The 26,409-nt window shown below is 39.8% G+C and overlaps 1 protein-coding gene across 1 annotated transcript in view; it reads right to left on the bottom strand.

Moving 5' to 3' along the window:
• LOC122813606 (calcium-activated chloride channel regulator 1-like) overlaps positions 1–26,409 on the bottom strand; it is a gene marked incomplete at its 3' end in the record, with an annotated part of 1,902,671 nt that overhangs the window by 448,101 nt on the left and 1,428,161 nt on the right. The window contains 1 exon segment of the mRNA XM_044086018.1: positions 10,014–10,191. Coding sequence (XP_043941953.1) covers positions 10,014–10,191 — 178 coding nt within the window.

The raw sequence follows: 26,409 nt of genomic DNA, 5'->3' as shown, positions 1-26,409 counted from the left end.
TGTTTCATTCCAGGTTACATGGCCGAAAAGTGTGGTATGAGTTATAGCCTGGTAGTGCAAGGGTGCTCTCTGGAGTCTTGAAGCAGGTCTCAGTCACTGCACAGATATCGATGTTCTCCATTTTAAGGAGTGCCTCGAGTGAGTGCATTTGAGATTTAGACTTCCAGCATTGAGTAGCATTACCCTCAGTTTTTGCTTGCCTGTTCCTGTTATGGTGGTGAATTTGTTATTTGCACCTTACCTAAAAAAGGCACTATAGGGGCAGCAACACTTTGCCAGTATCCAGAATCCCAGGGTCAACAATGCAGGCCATCTGTGGCAAAGCATCGTGGTCTGTCGACCATGTCATCCCAAGCAGACAGATACTGGATCCCCTTAGAATGACACCAGAAGCTTAGCCAATTGTTGAAGTCAGTCATTTTGTCCTTGTACTGTGGTATCATTCTGGACAATGGCAGAATGCTACTCACAGCTAGGGTCATACCTGCCTGGCTACAAGATCAGAGAGCTCTTCCATGTCTCTTTTCATGTAGTCCAGGGAGGTACATCTCAGGTCATTCACACCAACATGGACAATGACAGAGTCATATTTGTACTTGTTGTGGAGTGACCTGATGGACTGACTCAAAGCCCTGTCACTATCGTTATTGTTATTATTATTATTATTATTATTATTATTATTATTATTAACATCTGTTTACCAGGATTGTCCGACTGGACACCAGGTGTTCTTTTTCAGCGGAGTCCTGGGGAGAAATATTCCACAAGGTTACATAACATGGTATTTAGAAGAAAAAAAAAACTATTGCAAGATATGTAGGTGAGCCTAAGTACATTATATATACAATCAACTTCATAGAAAAGGAGAAAAAAAAGAAGAAACCTATGACAGGCAATTACATTGAGTTAAATCTGCATAGGGTAGAGTATAAGGCTGTGGTAACCTGTTCAATAGGGGTGGCTATGGATAGTAATAGTGTAGTAGAGGTGGGATCAGGGAGGGTCATTGCAGTTACATAAATGGTTTTCATGGAGTTGTGATTTGAGGAGTTCTTGAATGTGGTAGAGTGGTTTTGATTTCTGAGATGTGGGGGTAGTGTGTTCCATATTTTTGCAATTTCATAAGGCAATAGATATTCCCCTCAGCTATTTTTACATGGAATGACTTCTACTAGGGCTTTGTTACTAGACCGAAGTTCCCTTTTATTAGTATGGAAATTTAGTAGGCCTGTTAGGGCAGGGGTTTTGTCAGGATGGTACAGTATTTGATGGGCTAAAATGAGTTGATGGTAGTGAAGTAGGTTTGGGAATTCTAACCAGTGTAGTTTATGTAGGAATTGGCAGTGGTGAAAGTGTGATTTAGCACTAGCTGCAAACCTAGCTATTTTGTTGTAATATGTAGAGAGTTTATTAAGGTCAGTTTTATTTAGATTTATTAATACTGGGGATGCATAGAGTAGGGTTGATAGGAGATGAGTTCTGGCTATGGCAGTTCTGGAATCAGGGGTTAGGAATTTGTTGCTACGATAAAGGCAGCCTAGTTTTTTGTGGACTTTGGAGATGGTTAGGGATATGTCTTTACTGAATTTAAGTTGGTGGTCAAGTGTAAGTCTTAGTAGTTTGGCCTCGGAAACAGGAGTTATGAGGGTCTTATTGGCTAAAAGAATTGAGAAGGTGGGATCAAGGTCTTTGCTGGGTTGAATAGCATTAGTTGCGTTTTTTTTAGGGTTCAATATTAGCTGTGAATTGTTTAGCCAGTTTTCCATTTCTGAGAATGATTCATGAGCTCGGATATGTAGCAACTGGAAATCAGGTGCAGAGCAGATCAGGGTAGTGTCATCTGCATATTGGATAATGCTGGACTTTGTGGCTGCTAAGTGGAGTGGGTTTGTAAAGACATTGAATAGAAGGGGACCAAGTACTAAACCTTGCAGTACACCACATCTGACTGGGAGAGGGGAGGAAATGGAGTTGTGCCATTTAACAGATTGAGAGCGGTAGCTTAGGTAGCTACAGAACCACTGTTGTGTAGCATTATTGAGGTTCAGTCTGAAAAGGGAGGATAGTAGTTTATTGTGTGAAACTGTATCAAATGCCTTTGATAGAGCTAGGAAGGTGGCAGAAACAAGTTGCCCTTGGTTTCTGTATGTGTTTATGGTATTGGTGAAGTTAATGAGGGCAGTGGTGGTGCTATGGCCAGGTCGAAGTCCATCTTGAGTTTGTGAAAGTAGGTTGTTGGAGAGTAGATGGGACAGGAGTTGGTGATGGATACATCTTTCTAGGATTTTGGATAGGGGTGAAAGAATTGCAATGGGGCGGTAGTTGGACAGGTCAGTGGAGGTGCCGCCCTTATGAAGGGGAATGATGTATGAGATTTTCCATAGTGATGGAACATAGCACTCGTTCATGGATCTATTTATTAGTATTGAGACTGGGTAGGATATGGCCCTAGATGCAAGCTGGAGGAATTTGGCTGGGAGGTTGTCGACAGCAAGGGTGGTTGGCTTCAGTTTGGCAAGGAGATTTTGGATGTTGATGTAGATACGGACTTGAGTGAAAAGGGGGTGGAATTAAGTTTGGCTTTGATGGTTGGTAGTGGGGTTAGTATCATTTATTAGTTTTAGAATTGTGGAGGTAAAATAGTTGTTAAAGCTGGATGCTATGTCAAGGTTGGCACCTTCTATGTTTGGTGGTGGTGTGGTGGTTTTCCCAGGTTGGAGGATGCCACTCACTGCAGCACAGAATTTCTGTGGATTGCTACTATATTTATTTTGTAGGGTTAAGTAGTAATTTTGTTTGTCTAGCCTAACCTGCTTTTTTGCCTTATTTCTAAGTTCTGGGTAGGTTTGTCTAGTTGTGGCTTTTTTAATTCATTTCCAGGATTTACATGCTTTGTCCCTTTGATTTAATAAGGCTTTAGTGGTTTTAAGTAACCAGGAGGCAGGATTACTATGCACTCTAATTGTTTTTATTGGAGCTAGATGGTTTAGGATTGTTAGGAATGTGGAATTAAAGAACTCAACTACATTGTCTATGGGTAGAGTTTTTGTGGGAGCCCAGTTACAGGATTTTAATGTGTTACTGAATAGGTCTAAGGGGAAGTCTTTGTATGAATGGGTTTGTAGAAGGGAGGGTGGGTTATTACATTTAAGCTTGTGTTGAAGTAGAAAAGTTGAGTTATGGTCACTGAGAGAATTGGGTAGTGTACCACTTTGGTGAGCAGCGTTGGATTGGTTAGTGAGTATCCAGTCTAATATAGATTCCCTTCTGATGGCTTTATCTGTACGGATGGGAGTTTGGATAAGTTGGGTAAAGTTATATAGATTAATGTGGTCAGTAGGTGTTGTGGGGAGTGGGTGGAGTTCCATTTACTGTTAACATTGCCTAAAACTAAGGTTTCATGAGGGAGAGAGTGTGAAGCCCAGTAGATGACTGATTCTAGGGTGTTTATGTTGTCACCTGGTGGGATATATATACCTAGCAAGTTTAGCTGTTTGTGTTGGTTTAGGTGAAGTATGGTGATTAAAGTTTCAGCATTACTGAAGTTTGTAAGTTTTTTTGTGAGACTTGGATCTTAATAAGGCAACACCTCCACCTCTATTATGTGGTCTGTCTACCCTTAGAATGTTATAACCTGGTGGGGGTTATAGAGTTGCTTTTGACATGAGGTTTAAGCCATGTCTCTGTTATGAGGATTATGCCAGGGTTATATAAAGAGATAGATGAGTGAAGTTCATCTATTTTCTTCATAATACTACGGATGTTCAAATTTAGTATTAGTAGGTCAGAGGGTTTGTGCTTAAGTGGAAGGTGGATGTTAGTTATGTTTGTGAGAGTAGATACTGGGCCTGGGTTGGGGTGGATGTCACCTCCTCTTAGTAATTGAGCTACTATGTTGGAGAGAGTGTTGAGATAGGAAACTAATAGACAATGATATATATAGTTAGGATGGTTTTTAGTTTCTGGGATGCATTTTATTGGCGGAGTGATTAGGGGAGGGAAGGTCTATGGTTGATTAGAGATGTGTCTAAATGTATGTTGGGGTTGAATGTGGAAAAGGGTAAGTCAGGGGATTTATTGTTGTTGAGATGGAGGAGTGAAAAATGATACAAGGTGTTGAAGGAGATTAAATGGAGGACTATAGATGACAGAAATAGAAATACTAGAGAGGGGTGATGCTGAGAGTAGAGGGTGTGACTCATGATGATAAGTGAATTGGTTGTAAAAAGGAGGGTAAGAAGGAGAAGGTCAAAAAGGTGTATGGTAAGCTATGGGCGTGGCAGATAATCAGATGATAATGGGTAGGAATAAATCTATGAGTAGTGGGGGCGGGTGGGAAATGGGTGCAGGGTAGGGGAGTGAAGTGAGCCCGAGCATTAGCGAGGGCAAACGGAGCCATGCTGAACCAAGGAGTGCAGATAATTGACTGCAAAAAACTATCAGAAAGGAGGTGGATGAAGTAGAAATGGAGAAATGCCCAGTACTAATACCATAAAGACTACAGAAGACCAATATTTACCAAATTACAAACAATAAGAGATTTAAGTGATAAAAATATCAAAATGGATTGAGTTGGGGGGACAGAGGGAAAAATTTCCCTTAGGAAACTAGGCTGTGGTGTTGTATGGCCTATAGGGAGTGGTGGAAGGGTACCAATTAAGAATACACTTTCCCACTGCCAACCCTTGTGATGTGTAGCTAATGAAGTTAGGCAGATATTAACCTTTTGCCTGTAACAACAGAAGGGCTTGATGATACCCCTGCCCTGGGGAATTTACAAAGATGACTGTTTGTGCTCAATAATGGGGGCTGTTGACTGGCGCTGTATTATATTGTTTATGCCTGGAATAACAGAAAATAATAGCAAGTTCTCCTGGCCTGGGGAGTTCACAAGGGTGGTTGCTTGTGTTCAGAAAAATGGGGAACCATTGATGGGAGGCACTGTATTCAAACCCTATGATTAAAAAAAAGTATTACTAACAAACAGTCATTAAATGTTTAGAGTCCATACAAATAAAATATAAAAATAATGCAGAAATGCTGAATATTAGGACACAATTAAAATATAGAATACTGAGACCAGATGGCTTGGTGGTTAAGGTCTTCGCCTCCCATGCACAAGGTACAATGCCTGTTTGGAGTTTGCATGTTCTCCCTGTGTCTCCATGGGATTTCTCCCATGTCCAAAAACATGCTGAGTGTTTCCATCTGAAACTCACCAATGAATGGAGCTGTGGGCAGCAGCACAGACTCTACATGGTGCCCTATAGGGGGAAGAGTTGTACAGACCAACCGCTTTGGGAATCTACTGTGGTGCTCAGTATCTTCAAGATAGGAGAATATGGATCACAGACTGTGTGCCATGGCAGGGCTAACCACTCGATGGTGTAAAAAAAATATATATGGCTCTAGGTGCAGCATGTGTTAGGACTACAGAAAAGATATGTGGCTGAGCCAGGTATGGAAATAAGGTACATAAGGAAAGCTGATGGTGGAATACAGAAGTCCAGAAAGTTATCAAAAGAAAGAAGGAGTACAGGAAGAAATGGGAGATAGAAAAGACTGGCCAGGCTAGGAAGGACTACTGGTTGGCAAACAAAGAAGCTAAGAAACAAGTAGCAATAGTGAAGAATAGGGCATCAGAGGCAGTCTACCAACTTCTGGAAAGTGACTCAGTAAGTGGCACAAAGAAACTATATCAGGTTGCAAGGCAAAGACAGAAAGATAAAGAAGATAGTCAGATACCCTTCATAAGGGATGCCAGCAACAACCTGCTTACCAGTCCACAGGACATCAAAGGCAGATGGAATGAGTATTTCCAGCAACTTCTGAATGAAGAAAACCCCACAGAAGCTGTACTTCCCCAGAAACAGCTTACAATTAGAGAAGAGGAGGAGCCCATGGTAGAAGAAGTAAGAACAGCACTAAGGAAGATGAAGTCAGGGAAAGCAGCAGGCTCAGATGAGGTGACAGCAGATATGATATAGATGCTGGGTGAGATAGGGGAGATATGGCTTCTGAGGGTACTAATAGCAGTGTGGAGAGAAAGGCATATCCCAGATGACTGGAGAATAAGCATGCTTGTGCCAGTGTACAAGAACAAAGGGGACATCCACAACTGTGTTCAGTACAGAGGGATCAAACTCCTACCACGCTGCTTGAAAGTTCTGGAGAGAGTACTTGATAAATGGATATGCAGAGTAGTAGAATGTTAGATGGGAGATGAACAGTTTGGATTCAGATCAGGATACAGCACAACTGACCCAGTGTTTGCATTGAGACAGATACTTGAGAAGAAGCTAGAAATGAGGACAGAGTCCAACTGGGCATTCCTAGACTTGGAGAAAGCATATGACAAGGTCCCAAGAAAGCTAATTTGGGCAGAACTGCAATGGTTTGAAGTCCCGGAAAAATTGGTAGAATTAGTGCAGGCTGTGTACAAGGACCCACTGACTCAAGTACGAACAGTGTTCGGCCTCACAGAGGGGTTCCCAGTGGGAGTGGGTGTACATCAGGGTTCAGCTCTGAGCCCACTGTTGTTCATACTGGTGATGGACTACATTAGCAAACAGGTTGGAAGGGACAGATCAACAAAGCTGCTGTATGCAGATGATGTAGCAATACAGACAAACTCTGAGCTAGAACTTCAGCAAAAGATAGGAGAATGGAATGCAAATCTGAAGGCACATGGGATGAAACTAAGCACAGATAAGATGGTGGTAATGGCAGCAAATTGGAGAAATCAGAAGAAGTTGAGAATAGAGATAGAAGGGAAGATTGTGGAACAGGTAAACAGCTTCAAGTATCTGGGAGGGGTGGGTGAGGAGAAGGGTAGTCTGAATAAAGAGGTCAAAGCTAGAATCAGTGGGGCTGCAGCCAACTGGCATAAAGTATCAGGTGTAGTCTATGACAGAAGAATGCCAAAGAAGCTGAAAAGCAAGGTGTACAAGACAGTGGTGCAACCAGTACTACTGTATGGTACAGAAACCTGGGCAGTAAAGGCAGAACAGTTGAAGAACTAGAGGTGATGGAAATGAAGTGCCTGAGAAAGGTGGTAGGATGCACACTTTGGGACAGACGAAGAAATGAGGGCATAAGAGCAGAAGCCAAAGTAGCTCCAATTGCAGAAAAGATCAAAGAGAACTGATTACAGTCATTTGGGCACATGTGTAGAAAAGCAGAAGACAATCTGGTGAGGAAGATTTGGGACAGACAGGAAGAAGGTAAGAGGAAGCAAGAATGTCCAGCAAAGAGGTGGATGGATTGTGTGAAAGAAGATCTGCGACAGTCAGGCATGAGTTTTGAAGAAGGCAGGAGTGTGGCACTGAATCGAGAGAGTTGGCGACAGTTAACATGATACCCCGGCCCCATGTAGAAAAAATGGGAAAAAGGGGGCTGATGATGATGATGAATTACAATATAGAATAGTCATTCACTAAGCCCATTTACATCAAACTCAAAAAGAAACACTGTGGGAGGTCTTAGGTGATAACTCTCGTCAGGAGCAATTCAGCTTGTGCAACTAGTTGTATGAACTGTGAATATAGTGCACAAGATGATGTTACCCAGTTTGCTGAATCCTACAGACTGCTAACAGATGACCTGTATCTGCTATACAAGGCATCCTCCGATCCATTACTGATAGATTTACTGTACATCAGCAAGTCAAATGACATCAGAAATGCTCAGTCTTGAGATCTAAACCACTTCTGCAACATCAACAGAATGGTTTGGAGGGGCAGGCAAATTCTGTAAAGGATACCGTTGTTGTGGAACAGACTCCCCCTCCATGTAAAACAAAGTTTGTCCCTGTCCATTTTTAAGTTCAACTTAGAACTATGGATGGGAAACAGATACATTTCCCCAGGACTGCCTCCTGTACTACTAATGTACAGAGGCAGCTCCTAAATGCTTTATCCCGTGCATAGAGTCCCTCAAATTATCTGTGCTATAACCCCAGTTTTTCTTATTAGGGGTAATATATAATTATTGACCATGGGATGGGTAATATTAATCTGTAACCAAATGGGATGGGTTATTTCAAGCACAAAAAGAGAAGCTGGCCAGGTTTAAAATGGCCCACAAGAGTAGTTAGCCTAGTACTTACCTATGAACCTATGAGTGATTCATAAGGCACACAGATAATTACATAGGCTACAAGAAAATAATAACTGCAAACATACACTCTGAGGGAGGAGGACAGGAGGGTCTGACATCATGAGTAAATGGGAATTATAGATGCCAGGATGGGAGAGCTGAAAGACAAACTGAAGAGAAAGAAGGAGATGTGGGTGGAAGGAAGAAGGGGCAAGGATCAGGATAACTATAAGAATATACTTCTTCATGGAGAGAGTAGTAGGGCACTTGTATGGCTTGTCAGAAAGACCACAGAACAAAGAATGACAGAGGAGTTCATTAATGCATGGATGAGATCCAGAATGGATAAACATAGCAAATGGAAGGACACTTATGTAGGGTCTAGATACATCTCTTGAACAGATACAATGGGCTTGTAGTTCTTGTCTTATCACTTTAAATGAACATTCATATGTATTCTCTACGGCATGCATGCATTAGATCTGCCAGTGGATGGTCGATCGGGTTATTGCTGAAAGCAGTGCGGCAAAACCACAAAAAAGCGATCACACTTGTTGCAAATTGCAAAATATCGCCCCCTTTTTGACCCATGGTAGTGCTTGTTTAGGTGGTATAGCGGTTGGAAATGTCAAATTTGGTGATTTTTATGACATTCGAACTGTTCAGCATTACGAAATTCGTGGATAAAACTCGATGAACTGCATGCTCGAGCAATGTGCGCTTGACTAAATTAATGTATTACATTCTCTACGGCTTCTGTATTGCAGTGTTTAGCATCTTACTGCTCTTTATGAAAGAATGCATGCCCCTGACCTATAAGACTTACTAAATGAGGTGCCTAATATTCTTAAGAAAATATTTTTACAAAACAAATACTATAATTATTGCCTTCCAGCATAACTGCTTAAATAATTATCTTCTGTAATCTATACAGAGCATCATGCAGCAAGATCCTTTATTAGAAATAAATCAGTCTTTATCTCAAAATATTGTTCAAGACCAAAATGGTGCTGCTTAAACTTTCCAAATGTAGAATAAAACTAATTTCTCTGGTTTATATTAGATAACATTCATCAAGTTCTGGGAGGCCTTTTTTCTGTCAAATTCCACTAAAATTATGCAGGTAAGAGCATTAAGCACAATGAGACATAAAATGTCCTACTTGTACTACAGAACCAAGTATGAAGCACTTGTGGTTTTATCATTATTAGAAGTGGGAACAGAGAGACACAAATTGTCCCACAGAATCAAGAATGAAGCACCCATGTTATTAGCATTAGTAGGAATGGAGCAACGAAAAGAAATGGCTATTGTAATCAAAGCAAAAAAGAAAAGAAAAGTGACAGAACTGTGTTTAATAATTCCCTGGCTGGAGCACTGTTTTGACAATGGTGATCTGTTTCTAGACATGGATGTTGACAGCCAAGACAGGCAGAATTGACAATGAAACCAAGCGTCCAATGGCAACTCTTGCTTCACTGAGGATGGTTGGGTAGTGTAGAGCATGGGAGTGACAAATGAGAGGTGACAGTTATCATCATGTATACTGATGTCATAATCATAAAGGGGTATGGAGAACATCTTACACATGACCTTACTATAAAATGTCATGCCCACATCCTTGCCTGATTCTCAGGTCTGCAACACATAGTCATTGCCTAAACAAGCTTCTCAATCATGTCTCTGCATACAAGTTTGCTTATTTTAAGTAATTTAATTTCATGTATACATTAGCCAATCCATACACAAAATTGCTTGTTAGCGAAGTTTATTTATGTATGTCTGACTGATGCTATTTGAAGCAGTGCTTACACTAAGAAACACTTGAGAAATGTATCACAATAAATGCAGGGCAATCATAAGCAATTAATACTATGCCAGGTTATGAGGAAATATCAGGTATATAAATAACCTACCAGTCATGTCTGCCAGCTGTTCAAGTTCCTTAGCAGCTTTCAGTCCTAGTGAAATTGTATGAATAATGGAACCACTGTCCTCTACTTGTGGAAAACAATTTTGTATTTTCTCATCTTCTCCATCAGTCAGCAACACAATTTCCTTTCCACTTGTTCCTCCAGTAACTTCCTCAAGAACCTGCATGTATGAATTTGTTTAATAATTAATTATACAGTGGTTTAATTTGCCATTTTAATAGCATCACTCTGTTAGTAGAGTGAGACCATTATGCGCATAATCAAACTGCATGCATCTCTTTATTCAAAAGAAAGTAAAAATCTGACAGCAAAAATACCATTTACAATGGATTGTCTATTCAGTTTCTGAATGAAGCTTTCAACAACAAAATTTACAGATCTAGTGTAAAAAATGAGATGAACTAATAAACGTTGATATTAAAATCAGATCACTGAGTAGTAGTTTAGATAAGCACTTCAAAGTACCTAATTTTGTTGTACTGCTGTTTTATTTAAATTGCATTTCATTTGACTTTTTAACAAGTTCTGTGTTACATAATTTTTATGATGACAGAAAGAGACAATAAACCTATCTCATCTTCATCCTCCCTGCCATCCCTGACTCCCCCCTTATCCTTTGCCTACCTGTCCTACACCCTCTTGAATGCCTCATGGAAATGCTTCACAGAAATCATCTATGCCATCCTTTCCTGTAGTCCATTCCATAGCTCCATAATCCTCTCTGTGAAAAAGCACTTTTGGAGTTAAGTAGTCCCTACAATCTACGGACTATGCATTTCCTCTCTCCACCTGTCCTTACTATTCAGAATAACCACTTCACATCTGCCTGACCTGATCTTGTGCACTAGCAGCATGTTCTCCTCCACAACGTCATTTCTTCAGGCTTCAAATGACAATAATTCTAACTCTCCTTAGTCTCTGTTCATATTACTTCCTATTCATTCCGTCTGTCTTTCTGATAACTTCCCTTTGAATCCCTTATATCCTGTCTATTACTCTCAGCTAATTCTTTACACAAGAATTGCTGTGGTCCAAGTGCAGTGTTTTGCATTTGTTTACACTGCACCTCATCTGCCACCATCTTGGCCAAGTGTTCAGTCTATCCATATCCTTCAATAAGCATTTCTCCTTCTTCCTGCACTGCTGCACATATCTTTGTCATCAGCAAAGAGTGTGACCCTGTTCTGCATTCCTTCAGATATGTCAGAGACAAATACCTCTGTGGCACTCCAGTAATCACTCCTCTAACTGCCACCTTTGTTCTATCCCTTACCCCAGTTCCATTTTTTTGTCAGACTCCTATATGGGATAGACAAAAAACAAACTGGTAACAGGAACAAGGAAACAACTAAAAAACACAGTCCTGTAGGGCAACAGAAGCAATCCAGCAACTGTAAAACTGACTGCACTTTATTCACTGCTTAAAATCAGAGAAAAATACCAGAGTTAAGTACTTTTGTCACTTAGACTTCTTCAGAACTGACACCTAAACAATTCAATTTCCTTTTATACTGATTTAAAGCCCATTAACCTATCAACACATAAATTACCACACCTATGTAACTAAAACTTTTATTGAAAAACAACCTTAAATGTAATATAAGCATATATACGTTATTATTTTAATGTATTATTATTCAAAATGTCATTTTATGTGACTTTGTTGAGATATTATGCTTTTTACAGTAGTGTATATAATCTATATATGAATAAAGTGCAGTTGGTTTTACATTTGTTGGATTGCTTCTATTGCCCTACAGGATTGTGTTATTTAGTCCTGTACGGGATAGAGTCAAAGGCCTTGCATAAGTACAGGTGGACTACATCTACTAGTACTTACCTGTCGCATTCACTTGCAGCCCATCCACAAAAGTAGAGAAGGTTTGATTGGCTGCCCCATTTGACTGTCCTGGAGACTGACATCCTCTTGAAATGTTGCTAGCTTTCCATCAGGATTTTCTCCATGATATTCCCTTATTCTGTTGTTAACAGTCCTGTAGTTCCCCATATTTTTTTTTTGCTCTTTTCTCCTTGCACAAGGTTAATAAAACTGCTGTGCTCCAGTCCTCTGGCAATTCTAGTGATATGCTGATGATCTCCCTCAGGGAATTTGGCAGCACACTGGCCAGATTTCTGAAAATTCCTTTTGTTTTATCCTCCATGAGAGGAGTCCATTCCCTCTGAACTCTTAACTCTCTGCTCTGGTGTCTCCCATTGCTCTCCCCATTCACCTCTGCCTCTCACACAGCATAACATCCTCTCCGTGACTTTCTTTTTGAATACTGAAGCAAATTATTTATTCATTACCTTTACTTTTTTATAGTCCTCCATTATCTCCATTCATTCTTTGTTCAAGTTGAGCACTCATTGTTATCTACATCTGCCCATCCCTCCTGGCTTTTTTCTGCTTGTCATCCTTTTTACTATTGCATTTCTTTCTCTGTCCCTTAACCATACTGTCTACTCATTAGCTTGCACTGATGTTGTGCTCATGTTGTCTTGTCCTCTGCCTTTTTCCCACCTAACTTTTCCCATTCCATTCTGTTTGCAGGCCTCCTCTTATCTCCTCTCCACTCTACACTTTCACACCTGTCTATCAAGTTCACTAATATCTCTAGAAACATTTTTTTTCTACTAGGAAGCTGCCCATTCTCCTGCAGACACCACATACTGTGCTGTGTCAGGAATATACCTCATTTGTTCTTCTTGTCCAGCAAATGCTATGTTTCAAATTGAGCCACAGCTGGGTGTCTTATAAGGAAAGAGCCATACATATAAATGAGAATGGCCATGTTGGAAAAGAGCAGTAGCAACCTGTGCTAGCATGAGTTTTTTTTTTTTTTTTTTTTTTTTTTTTTTTTTAGTCCTGGCAGACAATCACATTTCATCAGTGGACAGTTTTGCATGGCTAATGTTGAAATACTTTCCTGTGGTTTGTGAGCAACTGTGTGTTTGTGTGAAACAGACTTTCATTTCCTGTGCACAAATCTAGCTAAAAGTATAGTAAGTACATAATGTTTGGATCTGATGTTGGAAGTTTCATTTCCTTCATCTGTGGATAAAGTCCCAAGCAAACTGATCATGGGTGGAACTCCAGAGTGGAGGGTCTTGAAAAGGGTGGATTACTGGAGAGAACATTCTTGTAAGATACAACCTGGTAGTAGTTGAGGTTCAAGCATCACACACAGCTAGTGTGTTAGATATTTATCTACCACCATAAGGGCACATTGCACTGTATGAATATGGTGTTATAGTCATTCATGGGCCTACAACAATAGATGTATACCTGTAGATAAATGCTCACATAGTTGTGCCATGACGGTAGAGGTGCCCATCAGACAACACATGTCCATTGTGAAAAGTGTGAAAAAAAACACAAGGAGTTAAAAATGCTGTGTGCTCCCATAAGACATTCACTTTTGAGATGCCTCATATATTTGTTTCTTCTTTCGGGTCCTTCATTTATATTCAACTCCTTACTAGGCTATCATTGTAATTACATATAGAATTTCTCCATTATTGGGTCACTTTTACCATTTATTTATTTACTTATCCTTTGTTGATCAGGTTAGTCCCACTAAGGTAGTAGCTTTCTTCCAGGGGAGATCCAAGGTGATATTTATACTACTAGGGGAACTTTGGACAAGACATCAGTAAACTTCCTTTACAATTTTCAATAGATGCTTTGGGATCTTTTATATCCCCCTAAGCTACCATCAGCTCAGGCAGATTATACCTCAATTTAACATCTCATCCCAAACATAGCACACTTAGGAGTGCAGTACCCCCCCCCAATACTGCACTACAGTGTCAGCAATCCAATCACATGGAGTGGGAATAGAACGCAGCCTTCTGGTCTTCTAGCACCAAAAGTAAATGTGCTACCTGTTGCACCACTAAAAACAACATATATTCACATCCTGGAAGGACTGCATTTGCCAATGTGCTTATATGCTTTTCAACTTACTCTGCATCCATTTTATGTTAGTAAATTGCATAGTACAGTGGTACAGGCGTTCTTCTGCAGGTCATCACTATGCAGTGTGGACTAGGCTTATGAATCCCATCCATCTCTAGTACAAATGACTATAATGAGTAATGCTGTAACTTAAAAATATATAAATTAATTATTTCTACATGGAGATGTTGTCAGAGTAGAAATAATGTTGTATTTAAATGAATTATTTCTACATGGAGATTTTGTCAGAGTATAAATAATGTTCTATTTAAATGAATTATTTCTACATGGAGATGTTGTCAGAGTATGAATAATATTGTATTTAAATTAATTATGTCTACATGGAGATGTTGTCAGAGTATATATAATATTGTTATAATGCCAGTAGAGTATACATGAGCAAAATGTTTTCTATTCCAGGAAGGGTACATGCATTTAGCTGGGGTGTTTAAATCTTTGTCTGTCTCTCTAAATACGTATATATATGTGCATGCTTGTCCATGTGTATGTGTGTGTGTGTTGGGATATGTGTAATACTGGGAGGTCATACATGTCATACATGAAATACATTGTCCTGTAGCTTTTGCAAATAATTTTATAATGAGTATTGGCCAGTTTCAATAATAGAAATATATTTCATTTATCAAGTAAACCAGACCACTAATATTGGTTTCATTTTTTATTCTTCATTCATGTATTTTTATGTTTTTTGTTCTATTAAGAATATTTCTGGTGAGACTACTTTAGATTAGCAATATTGTCCTGGATATTGTGTGTGGACTTTGCATGGTTCATGTGTAATGTTATATTTCACATTGTTTTACACTGTAGTGAATAGAAATATAGTCTAAAGTGCCATTGTATGTATGCATGTATGTATGTATGTATGCATGTATGTACGTATGTATGCATTTATTTATGTTTGTCTGTTTTAGTTTTACTTATTTTCATTAAATTAAGTATAGTTTTGGGTTTAGGGTAACTTTCCAACATGTAGTACTGTGTTTTGAGGGTGGTGTCATTGTCTATGTTTTGTGTATGTAGTATGTAAACTCTTAATTTAGATTTTAGGGAGTAGTATAAATATTGCAAGTTTGCCACCTCTGTTGACATACTGAGATAAAGCTTTGACTATGATCCAAGTGAAGCAAGTTCAGTTCATGGTCCTGGCATTTGCAGGAGCTGGTGAGGGGAGAGAGGAGTGATGAAGTACTGAAAAACACCAGTTATCATTTACTTTAGGCTTCAGATTCATCTAGTTCATGATTCTCATGTCTTATTGTTTGCTTAAGATTTTCTCTGCCCCCCCCCCATTTTTTTCCTCTATTGTCCCTTGCATCAACACAACAATCTTAAGCATTAAAACGGTTTCCCTGGCATCACCCAGTTTTCTTTGTCTACTGAAATAATTATTTATTTGGCCATTTGAATTATAGGTTTGATCCAGATCGGGACATTTTTTTAACATTTACTGCATATTGTATATGGATTTTTGCCATAGATGCATGTTTTATATGTTTTCAGCCGCATCCTGTCTTAATTTTCATGGACTGAATCTGAAACACATCCACAAGTTTTAATGTTCAATGTTCTGCCTCATTTAGTAATTTAGAAGATTATGTGCCCATGTTGCTTTTACAAAAATTATATGGATTAATATGAGGCTTAAAGCCAGTCTTAAAATACTTAGCATGAACAGCATACAGAGGCATATTTTAACAAGATTGTTGATGACCGCAATGTGGGCATTAATATCCCTTACTCACTGATACTAAACAACTCCAGCATTGTATTGTGACACCCGTGCCCTGGCTCAGCAATCAAGGAGCCTCCATCCTCACCACTAACACCAGAGAGGATGTCTCATATAGGAGAAAAGGATAACCAATACACACAGTAAAGTGCAATTTCCCTTAAGAGCACACATAGATCACAGTCAGTCTGGGGCTGGTTGCTCCCTTGCTCCCCAGGTCCCCAATAAGACTCCCCACTGGCACAGGTCTAGGGTCCAGATCTCAGCCTAGCTGGCAAGCTAACCTCCAGTACCCTCTCTGTCCAACCAGTGCTTCGTGTCTCAGCCCAAGTAGTTCACACACACACACACACACACACACACACACACACACACACACACACACACACACACACTTTAAGATAAGTATTTATACAACTTCACAGACACTCCTGGGAAAGGCTGACACAGATTCTCCAGCTGTGCCCCTTTACCCAGACTGTACGTAGTAATTACTGCCACCACCAGCTAATAATTATCAGCTACTCAAAGGCCCTTAAAAGGGTGTCTAATTATTACTGTGCAATATTATTATCCAATAGTAGTGTAACTAAGCAATCAAGGCTTATTAGAGTGGCTTGTACAATAAACTCTATAAATATGCAATGTACTCTAGAGCTTAACTTATATCTACATAAACCAGCCACAGTTGAAAAGGTTTAAAAATATTTAATAATAAATACTAAAAACACAAGACAATACTACTACACCACAGTGTTATTCAAGAGTTCAGAGATCATACAGAAACTTATAACAATACAGTAGGAAAGTTCTGACATAACAGAAAAACACTTAGTCTAATCTTTACAGTCCTAGCTATTTCTACAAGAAAACAAACTTCTAAGATAACTTACTTAAGACAACAGGCAGTACTGAGTTAGATGTCCAAGATCAGAATGCTTAATAATCTTTCATTCTCACTGTTTAAATTGCTATTGCAGTTCTGATAAAACATTACAGCATCCTTTTACACTTCCTGGAGTTCTCATGCTGACACATTAACTGCATTTACATTCTTACCATCTCCCTTTTGTTATCTTGCAGCTGGTCAGGAACAGAGCAATAACAATACATTTCTAACATGTATTTTTAACATGTATTTTGATGCATACTTTTAATGTATTTTGAATATGTATTTCTTTGACATGCATTTTTATACGCATTTTTAACAGGTATTTGCTAAGCGTATTGATAATGGATATTTTTAATCCTTATTTATGGCATGTATTTTCAATATGTATTTTAACAGGGCTGTTGAGACAGAGTTTTTAAGTATTTAAAACAGCCAATATATTTATTTATACATTTATTATATTTATTTTATTTGTATCATTACATTTTAAATGTTTTAAATATTTTTATACATTTGTTACATGAGATGAAATTTTACTGCAACGTAATAATTTGATGGCAGGTTTACACATTATTATACTTAAAATGCAAATATGCAAACAACTTAAAGGTTTTCTAACCATTTAACACCATAAACTAAACTATTGTTATATTGAAACTAAGAACTGTATGTTGCTAGTAGTTCTTTACTCAGGTATTCAACATAATCAGCACACAGGAGATTTTTAAAAAGTATTTTTTCTGGAAACAAAGAGTTAACTAATTGTGACAATTAAATAATTAAATGTTTAATTGATCACATGATTGCATAACATTCCTGTATAAAAGGTCAAAGAAAATGGCTTATAGCTTGTCTTGAAAAAGCCTGGGAGAGCCTGGGTGAAAGCGCTTGATTTATTGTGGTTTTACTTGTTCTTTGCTGTTTTAAAGTTAAATCTAAAATTAAAGTTTTCAAAGTAAAGAAGGAGCCTGAAGTTCGTGGATTTTATTGTCTGTTACCAGTTGGTTTTCGTGGTGCTTTGCACTTGAACTTTGTCTAGGAACAGAGCAATAACAATACATTTGCTTGTTTAAGTCTAGCAATTTAACTCTTGGTTAAAACAACAGAAATAATCTCTTCATCTAGACTATTCGGCACCACTGTTCCCTTGAAAGGGTTACCACATGCTTTTACTGGGTCAGTAGAGAGCACTCTTGCCACATTTTTGAAACAGCATTTCTTTACATTTAAAACAACAAGCCTGTAGTTTGCATTTTTATTTACAAATGATAGAATTATCTATAAAATTTGATCTGGCTAGTTTGGCAGCCTTCACCCTTCTCTACCAGTCTTTACATGTATTATGAAATATGCATATACTTGTTTACCAAAAAATGTCTCCAGTTAAATGCAAAAAATGCAGTATAGTAGCATTTGGTGGAAAATCTGCTTCCAGCTCATTCATTAACTGGTACTCACTTTAGGCAGATGTGTGGCCATGTGAGATCCAGATACATATGTTAACAACTCTCTGTCATTTGATGATCATGTTTAAACCACCATCAAGACATCTTTCTTTCTAACCCAATTAATTTCCAAAAGAAAATCATCATAATCCATAGAATCATACTTCCGCACTCTTCCCTTATTATATCCATCACTGACTACATCAATCCCTTTGGTATGTACAAATACAAGGATATTGCTCACCTGCAAAGATCACAAACATTTCAATCCAAGAAAATGAAGGCCATAAATGCTTCAAGTATCACAAGAGATTATTACAACATTTCTTATATTTTGAAGTCTATCAGTTTCTCTGAGGTGACCCAAGTTTCACTTTTTGAGACATGAAAAATCTAATTCTATTCAAACTCCTATTTAATTAAAAACTAGTGCCTCTGCAACTACATACACTAGGGTCCTAAATCTATACCTTCAAATAAACAAGACTTGCTAGAGGGATAGGTTCCACATTTAGTCTGTACCCAGCTTTTGAAATAAGTTACCAGTAAAGGTCACACAAAGTAATACTTTAGCTAAGAACCACTCTCCACTAACAAATTGGTAAAGAAACAAACAGACCACACGAGAGAACTCTGAAAAAAGCCCAAGTTTTATGTATGGGCGAAAGCACTCAGTTGTGATTTATATTAAATATTATTTGATTACGCGGGCACAGTATTGGACTGTATTTTACACTTTGGTAGCCCTTTCACTGCTTACCATCATGGATTTTGGTTTATTCATGTAATGCTTTATCTACCTTTAAGGTAAGTCTTTGATTGCATAGGTAGGCACAGATTCAGACTAGAGTTATCATGTATGGCTTTGTCTGATTTGGGAGGTGAGCAATATTAAGTGCTTGAGAAGGGTGACAAGTTTTAAATGCTTATATGGTTATGCATCTTATAGTCCCCATGATCCCTTGACTACTGTCCTTATGTCCCTATGTTACATAGACATAGAATGTGTTATTTTAATAAATGTCACATGCCTGTCACATACAGTTTCCCAGAAAAATAGTATTAATTTAGTGATATTTACCAAACTAAATAAATTATAAGTATATAAATTACCAAGGCTGTGTGTGTCTTAGATGCAAAAAAAAGAATAGTGGAAATCATAAATAATAAACCTTCTTTATACTATCCTTTGATTTCTGTTGCTGATATTCTTAATCTGCTAATATGATTAATGTTATTCTTAGGAGGATTTGTTTTGTTTCTCCAATAACAATTTAAAAAGTGTGCAACATTACAGAATGAAGTTCTTAAAAAGAATGTCACCAAAGTTTACTTTTAGGTTTGCCCCAAAGTTAGATTTAGAGGTCTGGAAACACCAGTATTTGACTGGGGCCTGACACATGCTACCAAACAGTTTTTAGAACAAACAGATCAAGGTTACAGCCTCTCAAAAGGAAAATTACAGTTGTGAGGAAGTCTTGGATAACTACAGGCAAGGATACTGCACAAGAAACAGATGCCATTAGGAATTAAATACCATGGTTATAACATCTGGAATTAGCTTGGAGATACTTATGCAACTAACAACCAACAGTAAAGAGAAGCAAGACCACTGGTTGAAATGACATAGCTTTTCCAAAGGGGAAAAAGTACCAATGTTTCAGAGAAGGAAATGTTACCTGGATCACCTAGGGAGCTACAAGAATGTATGTGGCATAAGGACATTCACCACAGTCAGGTACAGAAGAGTAATTATCATGAGATCATATAAGGAGGTAGTTATTGTGCATATGGGATACGGATATTCACCACGGCCAGGTACAACTTCAAGCCAGACAGAAGAGAAAGAAACTAGATCACATGGAAAAAGGATTAGCCTACTAGAAAGCAGTGATTTGAGACCGTGAAATGAAACAGAGCATGCTAGAAAAATAAATGAGAAGACTGAGAAAGTGCCTGTGGTACCAAGGAACACCGTACTCGTGTGTTAAAGAAGAGAAAGGTTATTCAGTAGAAACATTCAAAGGTTGACATGGGTCTACAGATCATGTATAAACACCCAAAAGCTGGCATAAATATCAGCTGGTGATGTCTGAAACATACAGTATGCAAGTGCATATGCAAGTCAACAAATATACCTAGCAGTAGACTAGAAAGAGTAAGGGTTAAAGGGTCTTCCTGTTAAGCCCACAGTCATGACAACGTTGGGCAAAAGGGTCAGAGCTCACAAAGCCCTGGAAGAAATGTCATAACAAGAGGATGTTACAAACGAAGGAGGCCAGACCACTGACTTAGCCTGGGTGAGTTCTAAAATAGAGAAATGGGCTGCAATATGTCTGAACAGCTGATGGAACAGGAAATATGGGGATGTACATTGGACTTTTTATGCAATGGTGGTTTTATGTTGGTCATCTTGGCTATGTGCAGAGACTAGATGTTGCTGAAATTAATCAACCTGTGTGGATCTGGCTGCCATGTTATTTACTTGATAGTTCTGCATACTGTTATTTGTTGAATGGACATCTGTGGTCAGAAAGAAACTGAATATCAGTAGTGGTGTGAATGAACACCTGTGGGACTAACTACCATGCTGTTATAAAGGTGCATGACAAATTGAGTCTGATAACTATCATCCAGTGTTGTTTATATGAGTGTACTGTTTGTAAGGCTACAGCTGTTTTTACTTTTATTTGAGTGCGATTGCTCACCTTTATAAAGAAGATGAGAGCACTGTTTTAAATTTCTATCATGTGCGTGTTAGTTAAGTGAAGGCTGTTTCAGCCAATAGAAAGACTCCCAGGGTTTTTAGAAAGTCTGCTCTCAAGCAGATGCTTCTAATACTATTTAGACAATGGGCAAACTGTACATCAGTACCCTGATTGGAGAACAAGCATTCTCCAACAGGGTATTCCTGTACAAGTAAATGCCCATTGAAAAACGAGTCTGCCACTTCACGGCAGCATATCAAGCTGACGTGGAGTTCAGACTGAAAAAAATGAAATGGCTACGATTATTTTACAATCACTAAGCAGCGCTTCTGCTTTTTAGTGAGTGTAAAATATATTAAAAAGAAGAAGAAAACTGAAAAACGAAAGTGTGTGTGTGTGTGTGTGTGTGTGTGTGTGTGTGTGTGTGTGTGTTTATGTGTGTGTGTACGAGTGTATCTGTGCATGTCAGTGAAAGTGAGAGCAAGCGAACCATTATTTTGCACTCATTAAGCAGTACTTCTGCTGTTTAGCGAGTGTAAAACAAAAAAAAAGAAAAAAAATTAAAATAAATCATATGTGTTAGAGTGTATGTGTGTACGAGAGTAAGAGAGAGAGAGTGTATCTGTGCATGTCAGTGAAAGTGAGAGCAAGCGAACCATTATTTTACACTCATTAAGCAGCACTTCTGCTGTTTAGTGAGTGTAAAACAAAATAAAAAAGAAAAATTAAAATAAATCATATGTGTTAGGAGTGTATGTGTGTGAGTAAGAGAGAGCGAGAGAGAGAGAGCGATCATTCTAGCAAAACAGAAAAGTGTCTGTGTGCATGTGTGTTTACGTTTCTCTTTGCATGTGTGAGTGAATGCATGCATGAAAGCAGGGAGAAACTGTGTGTGTGTGTGTGTGTGTGTGTGTGTGTGTGTGTGTGTGTGTGTGTGTGTGTGTGTGCGTGTGTGTGTGTGTGTGTGTGTGTGTGTGTGTGTGTGTAAGAAAGATAGACCCCGGGATTCATGAAGCTTGCGCCAGGCGCAGGCGTAGCGTAGGCGGTATAACACCAAATATGGCCGTCGAGCGATTCAGGTACGATCCAATTCCACGTGCACTACCGGCGTACGCCAGAACTGTGCAGCCCTCGGCGTAGGTATGCTAATTACCCCATGCTCAGTGCCACACCATGCAAATGAAGGTAAATAGCGCTTCATGAAGTGGTGCAGGCATAGTGTAAGCCCACGGAAATGTAAACCAAAAAACACGGTTTACATTTTCCAAAACAGAACATCGGAGCTATGGAAGTGGACCAGACTCATGTATTACAAAGTTAACATATGCCAATGGCTAAATACACAGCCAATGGTATAAGAAAAGATGCACAACACCTAAAAAATAACATTTAATGTCATGTCCACAGTAACGCAAAGTACAACCGCAGGGCATGTGTGTGCAAACTGGAACACAAAGAAAATATATACAAGTGTCAGAAAATCGCAATGTAATACAAATCAGGATCTCACCATAATACGCAATGGTATGCATGGTACAGCACAACCAAGCTGCAAGGGTTGCTAAGGGTCTGTGACAGTGTTTTGCGTGGTAACTATGAATTAGTAGTCAATGCCATGCAAATGAGGCAGGTAATACTGAATTGCAAACGTCCCACCGGATTAAGGATGTACCATATGGCGCAGCACTATAACACCGAGGAGTGGCTCAAAGGTATACATGACATCAGCAGTGGGGTGTGCCACCGTAGCTGTAAGCACATTGGAGCTATGCAAATCTGGCCTGGCCATTGCTAAGCAAAGCTGCAGGAAAGGGGTGGAGAGGTAGGTATAGAATCGTTTAGCTGAGAGCACACATGGTGCCCGAAAGCGCATGTGTATGGGGATGAAAACATGCCCGAAACCTGGTAAGCGGATGCACGCGCCATGAACCATAGCACAAACAGGAAGGTCAGGGGAAGAAAAGAACGAAATGCCGCAGTAGGGTAATTGGAGTACAACTGAGCAATTAACGCCTATTAACTCACAGTGGGCAATCGATGGCAGCTGACAAGTCTGCTCACAAAAACCTGTAAAACAGGATAGGGGAGGCATCGGATTGCAAAGAAAGGAGAACTGTCATAGCAGAGCAAAGCAAACCTACAGAAGACAGGCAATAGAACACATTACGCAAGATAAGCCAGGTCTAGGAAAGTACAAATGAAAGCAGGCTGCTGGATGCATGCCAGAAAATTGTAGGTGAAACATGAAGAAATGTAAAGGGAAGGGCAAGAGGTAATCCACGGCAGCCAAATGTAATTCAACACCAGAGGCACCACAATAGTAGCCCCTGTAGTAAAACACATAAGATACCCTGTAGCTAAGATCGTACATACACACCCTATGACATCATCGGTGTTCACAGCACAATAGTATAAAGTGTGAAAGCACCCTACACACACCTGTGTATTCCCAAACACTGCACCATAGGTGTAAACACACGGGGACCTTTTAAAATGTAAATGTTAGGAGCTGCCATAGCTGTGATTCCTCACCATGTGTTAGAGACTGACGGTGTTGTGGAGGATGATGCTGACAACCACCACAGGCCCCGGAGGAGGAGAAGAGTGTTCAGACCAAGGGTAACCTACCAGGGGCTACATGATCTGGAGATAGTAGAGTGTTACAGGGTGGACAGGGACATCTTACAGCAAATAGTTGAGCTGTGCCGGCCACGCCTGAGAACCAGAAACAACAGAGGGGAACCCATCCCAGTGGACACAAAGGTATGTGTAAGCTTGCGAATACTAGCCACAGGTACCTTTCAAAGGCCAACTGGAGATATAATGGGGATCTCACAGGCATCAGCATCCAGGGTACTACACCAGTTCCTGGATGCTGTGTTACCACATGCCAATGAGCATATATACTTCCCCCAAACTCAGGAGGAGTTGGCCAGCAATATGCATCACTTCCGCCATGTGGCACACTACCCAGAGGTACTGGATGCAATAGACTGCATGAACATACATATCAAGTCACCACCCGGTGAGCATGGTAGGCACTACATAAACCGCAAGGGATTCCACTCCATCAACTGCCAGGTCATGTGCAATGCCCAGGGCATTATCACAGATGTGTGTGCTGGCAGCCCTGGAAGCTACCATGACTCCCATATCTGGCATGCCTCACAGCTGTATCAGGTATTTGTCAGGGGGACATCCCACATGGCCACCTTGTGGGGGATGCTGGCTATGCACTGGAGCCGTAGATGATGACTCCCATCAGAAATGCGCACACACCCATGCAAGAACGTCATAATGAGGCACACGCACAAACCAGAATCATCATAGAGCGTGTGTTCGGGATGGTGAAATCACGGTTCCGTTGCTTGGACACATCTGGTGGAGCCTTGCAGTACTCTTCAGGCATGTGTGCCCACATCTTCATAATATTTGCCATGCTACATAACATGATCCTGCGGAAACAGCTGCAGCAGGGACAAAATGGTGAAGGCCCTCATAGCCCACCACAATTGCCAAGGCCATCACAGGCACAGAGGGATTCAGACCACAAACACCCTGTGCCAGCCCCAGTAGGTAGACAGAGGCATGCCCAATATGCCTACGCCTTGGCAAAGAGGGAACGTATAGCACATACTCTGACAGTGTAGGCCCCTATGGACTGACACACCTCTCCACCTGCACACACAGTAAAATGGATGGCACACACACATGACCACTTGTAAATTGTAATGTATAGGTGGCCCACTGTGTGAATTCAACATAGGCAGCCCTCAAACATTGTACACACAACAGCTATTGGAACAAGGAATGTCAACATCTGAACAGTACATGCGCCTATCAGCAGATGTTGGTGCTGTGGGTATAGGTTCCTAGGTACATCGGTAGGTACACGCCCGATTGTCAGAGGCCATACACCAAACAAGGCAAACAGTTTCTGCTGTCACCACAACATCGAGTAACCAACTGTCGCTCAGTGGAGCAGAGGCAATCACGGGATCACATGCGTGTAAGCACTGTTCTGCACACACTCTGCACGGATTCCCCGCTGCATTAATGAGGGGCTCCACATAATGTAATCATGGATGTTGTGTCAAGGCATGGGGTGTACCCATGACAGCTATTCATCACCCCAGCATGCTCCACCTATGTTTGTTCGAAGGTGTAGCACATTATCATGTATGGCTCACTGTGATATACATACCCAATGCTGGAGCACATCCAGTAAACATCACATGGACATAACAGTAATTGGACTCATCCATATGTAAACTAACTGAGTTACCCATGTGAGTGCAGTATGGAGTAACAGCTGTAGTATACTCCACATACAAAATGCCATAACACGTGTAAAAATCCCAGATGGCCAAGTGGTAAATGCAGTGACCGTCATGCATGTTCCCGGTCCCATGTCCTGCAAGGGATGTAACGTAATCCCAAAGGCACGAATAATGCATGTCGGATGCAGGTCATCAGATCATGTTTAGCACATGCTAGCAGGAATATGTGTTGCCCAGTGCTGGTAAGCGTCATTTAAATATGAGTATACGGATATGCGCAAAACAGGACCAAATATCTCTGAATATCGCACAGATCATGGTCAATGATGTCCAGAACAGGTGAAACCAGCATTATTCACCCCTGTTCTAATAGCGCCTGCTCTGAGGGGTAAAATGACCACTGCCAGGAGTAGAACACGCAATCATGTATACAATCACCTAACACTATGGTAGCCAAGATGTACCTACGGCAGGTGTGTAATGTGACAGGTTCAGACACAAACGTCTGGAGTCCAGGAAACAGTATACACCAAGTACACAATGAAAGGTGTAGTTTGCCTGTCACTTTCCCCTGTCAGATATATATATCTATATATAAATATATATATATATATATATATATATATATATATATCTATATATATATATATATATATATATATATATATATATATATATATATATATATATATACACATACATATATACATAGATATAATACAGATAGAAAGGGTGATAGAGAGATATATGTTGATATATACGGATTCACCGAAATCTGCAAATATATAGATAGGTCAACGACATTCATAAAACCTTGGAGGTACAAATAAATAGGACCCCGCCAACTATGGAATGTGTCACATACCGACACGCGTAACCACGAGGCTGAAAGACCGAAAGAACACAGTACCGGAACATTAGAACAGTGAGTAATATTATCACGATAAGAAGGGACATTTAGTTACCGCTGCCGGTGTTGCGGTCCATGTAGGTACTGTGTTCAACTGTGTTTGTGATTGCTGTAGTCTGTGTATGTGTGTGTTGAGGGTGCCGTGTGCATTTCTGTGTGACTATAATGTGTGTGTGTGTCTGCATCGTGTGTCTGTTAGTGCCAACTTGGAGGTAGATCATTACGGTAGGTGTGGTTATAGCTAGCCGTAGGCATACGGTTACTACCTGTCCCACATTAGGAGGCACAGCCCCTCCCTGGGCAGTTGTGTCCTGACATAAAACATTACAAAGGGCAACTGTCCGAGATTGTAGGACATTATTATGTCCCATATATTATGTAATAGTTGCATTAAATAGTTATGCCTGTATGTAAGAAACGTAAATGTTACAT

Source organism: Protopterus annectens, chromosome 10.part0 (genome assembly GCF_019279795.1).
Source record: "Protopterus annectens isolate FY-2018-M chromosome 10.part0, PAN1.0, whole genome shotgun sequence".
In the NCBI taxonomy this organism is placed as follows: Eukaryota; Metazoa; Chordata; order Ceratodontiformes; family Protopteridae; genus Protopterus; species Protopterus annectens.
Note: the sequence above shows the minus strand (reverse complement) of the source record. Positions and strands in the feature narration are given on the sequence as shown.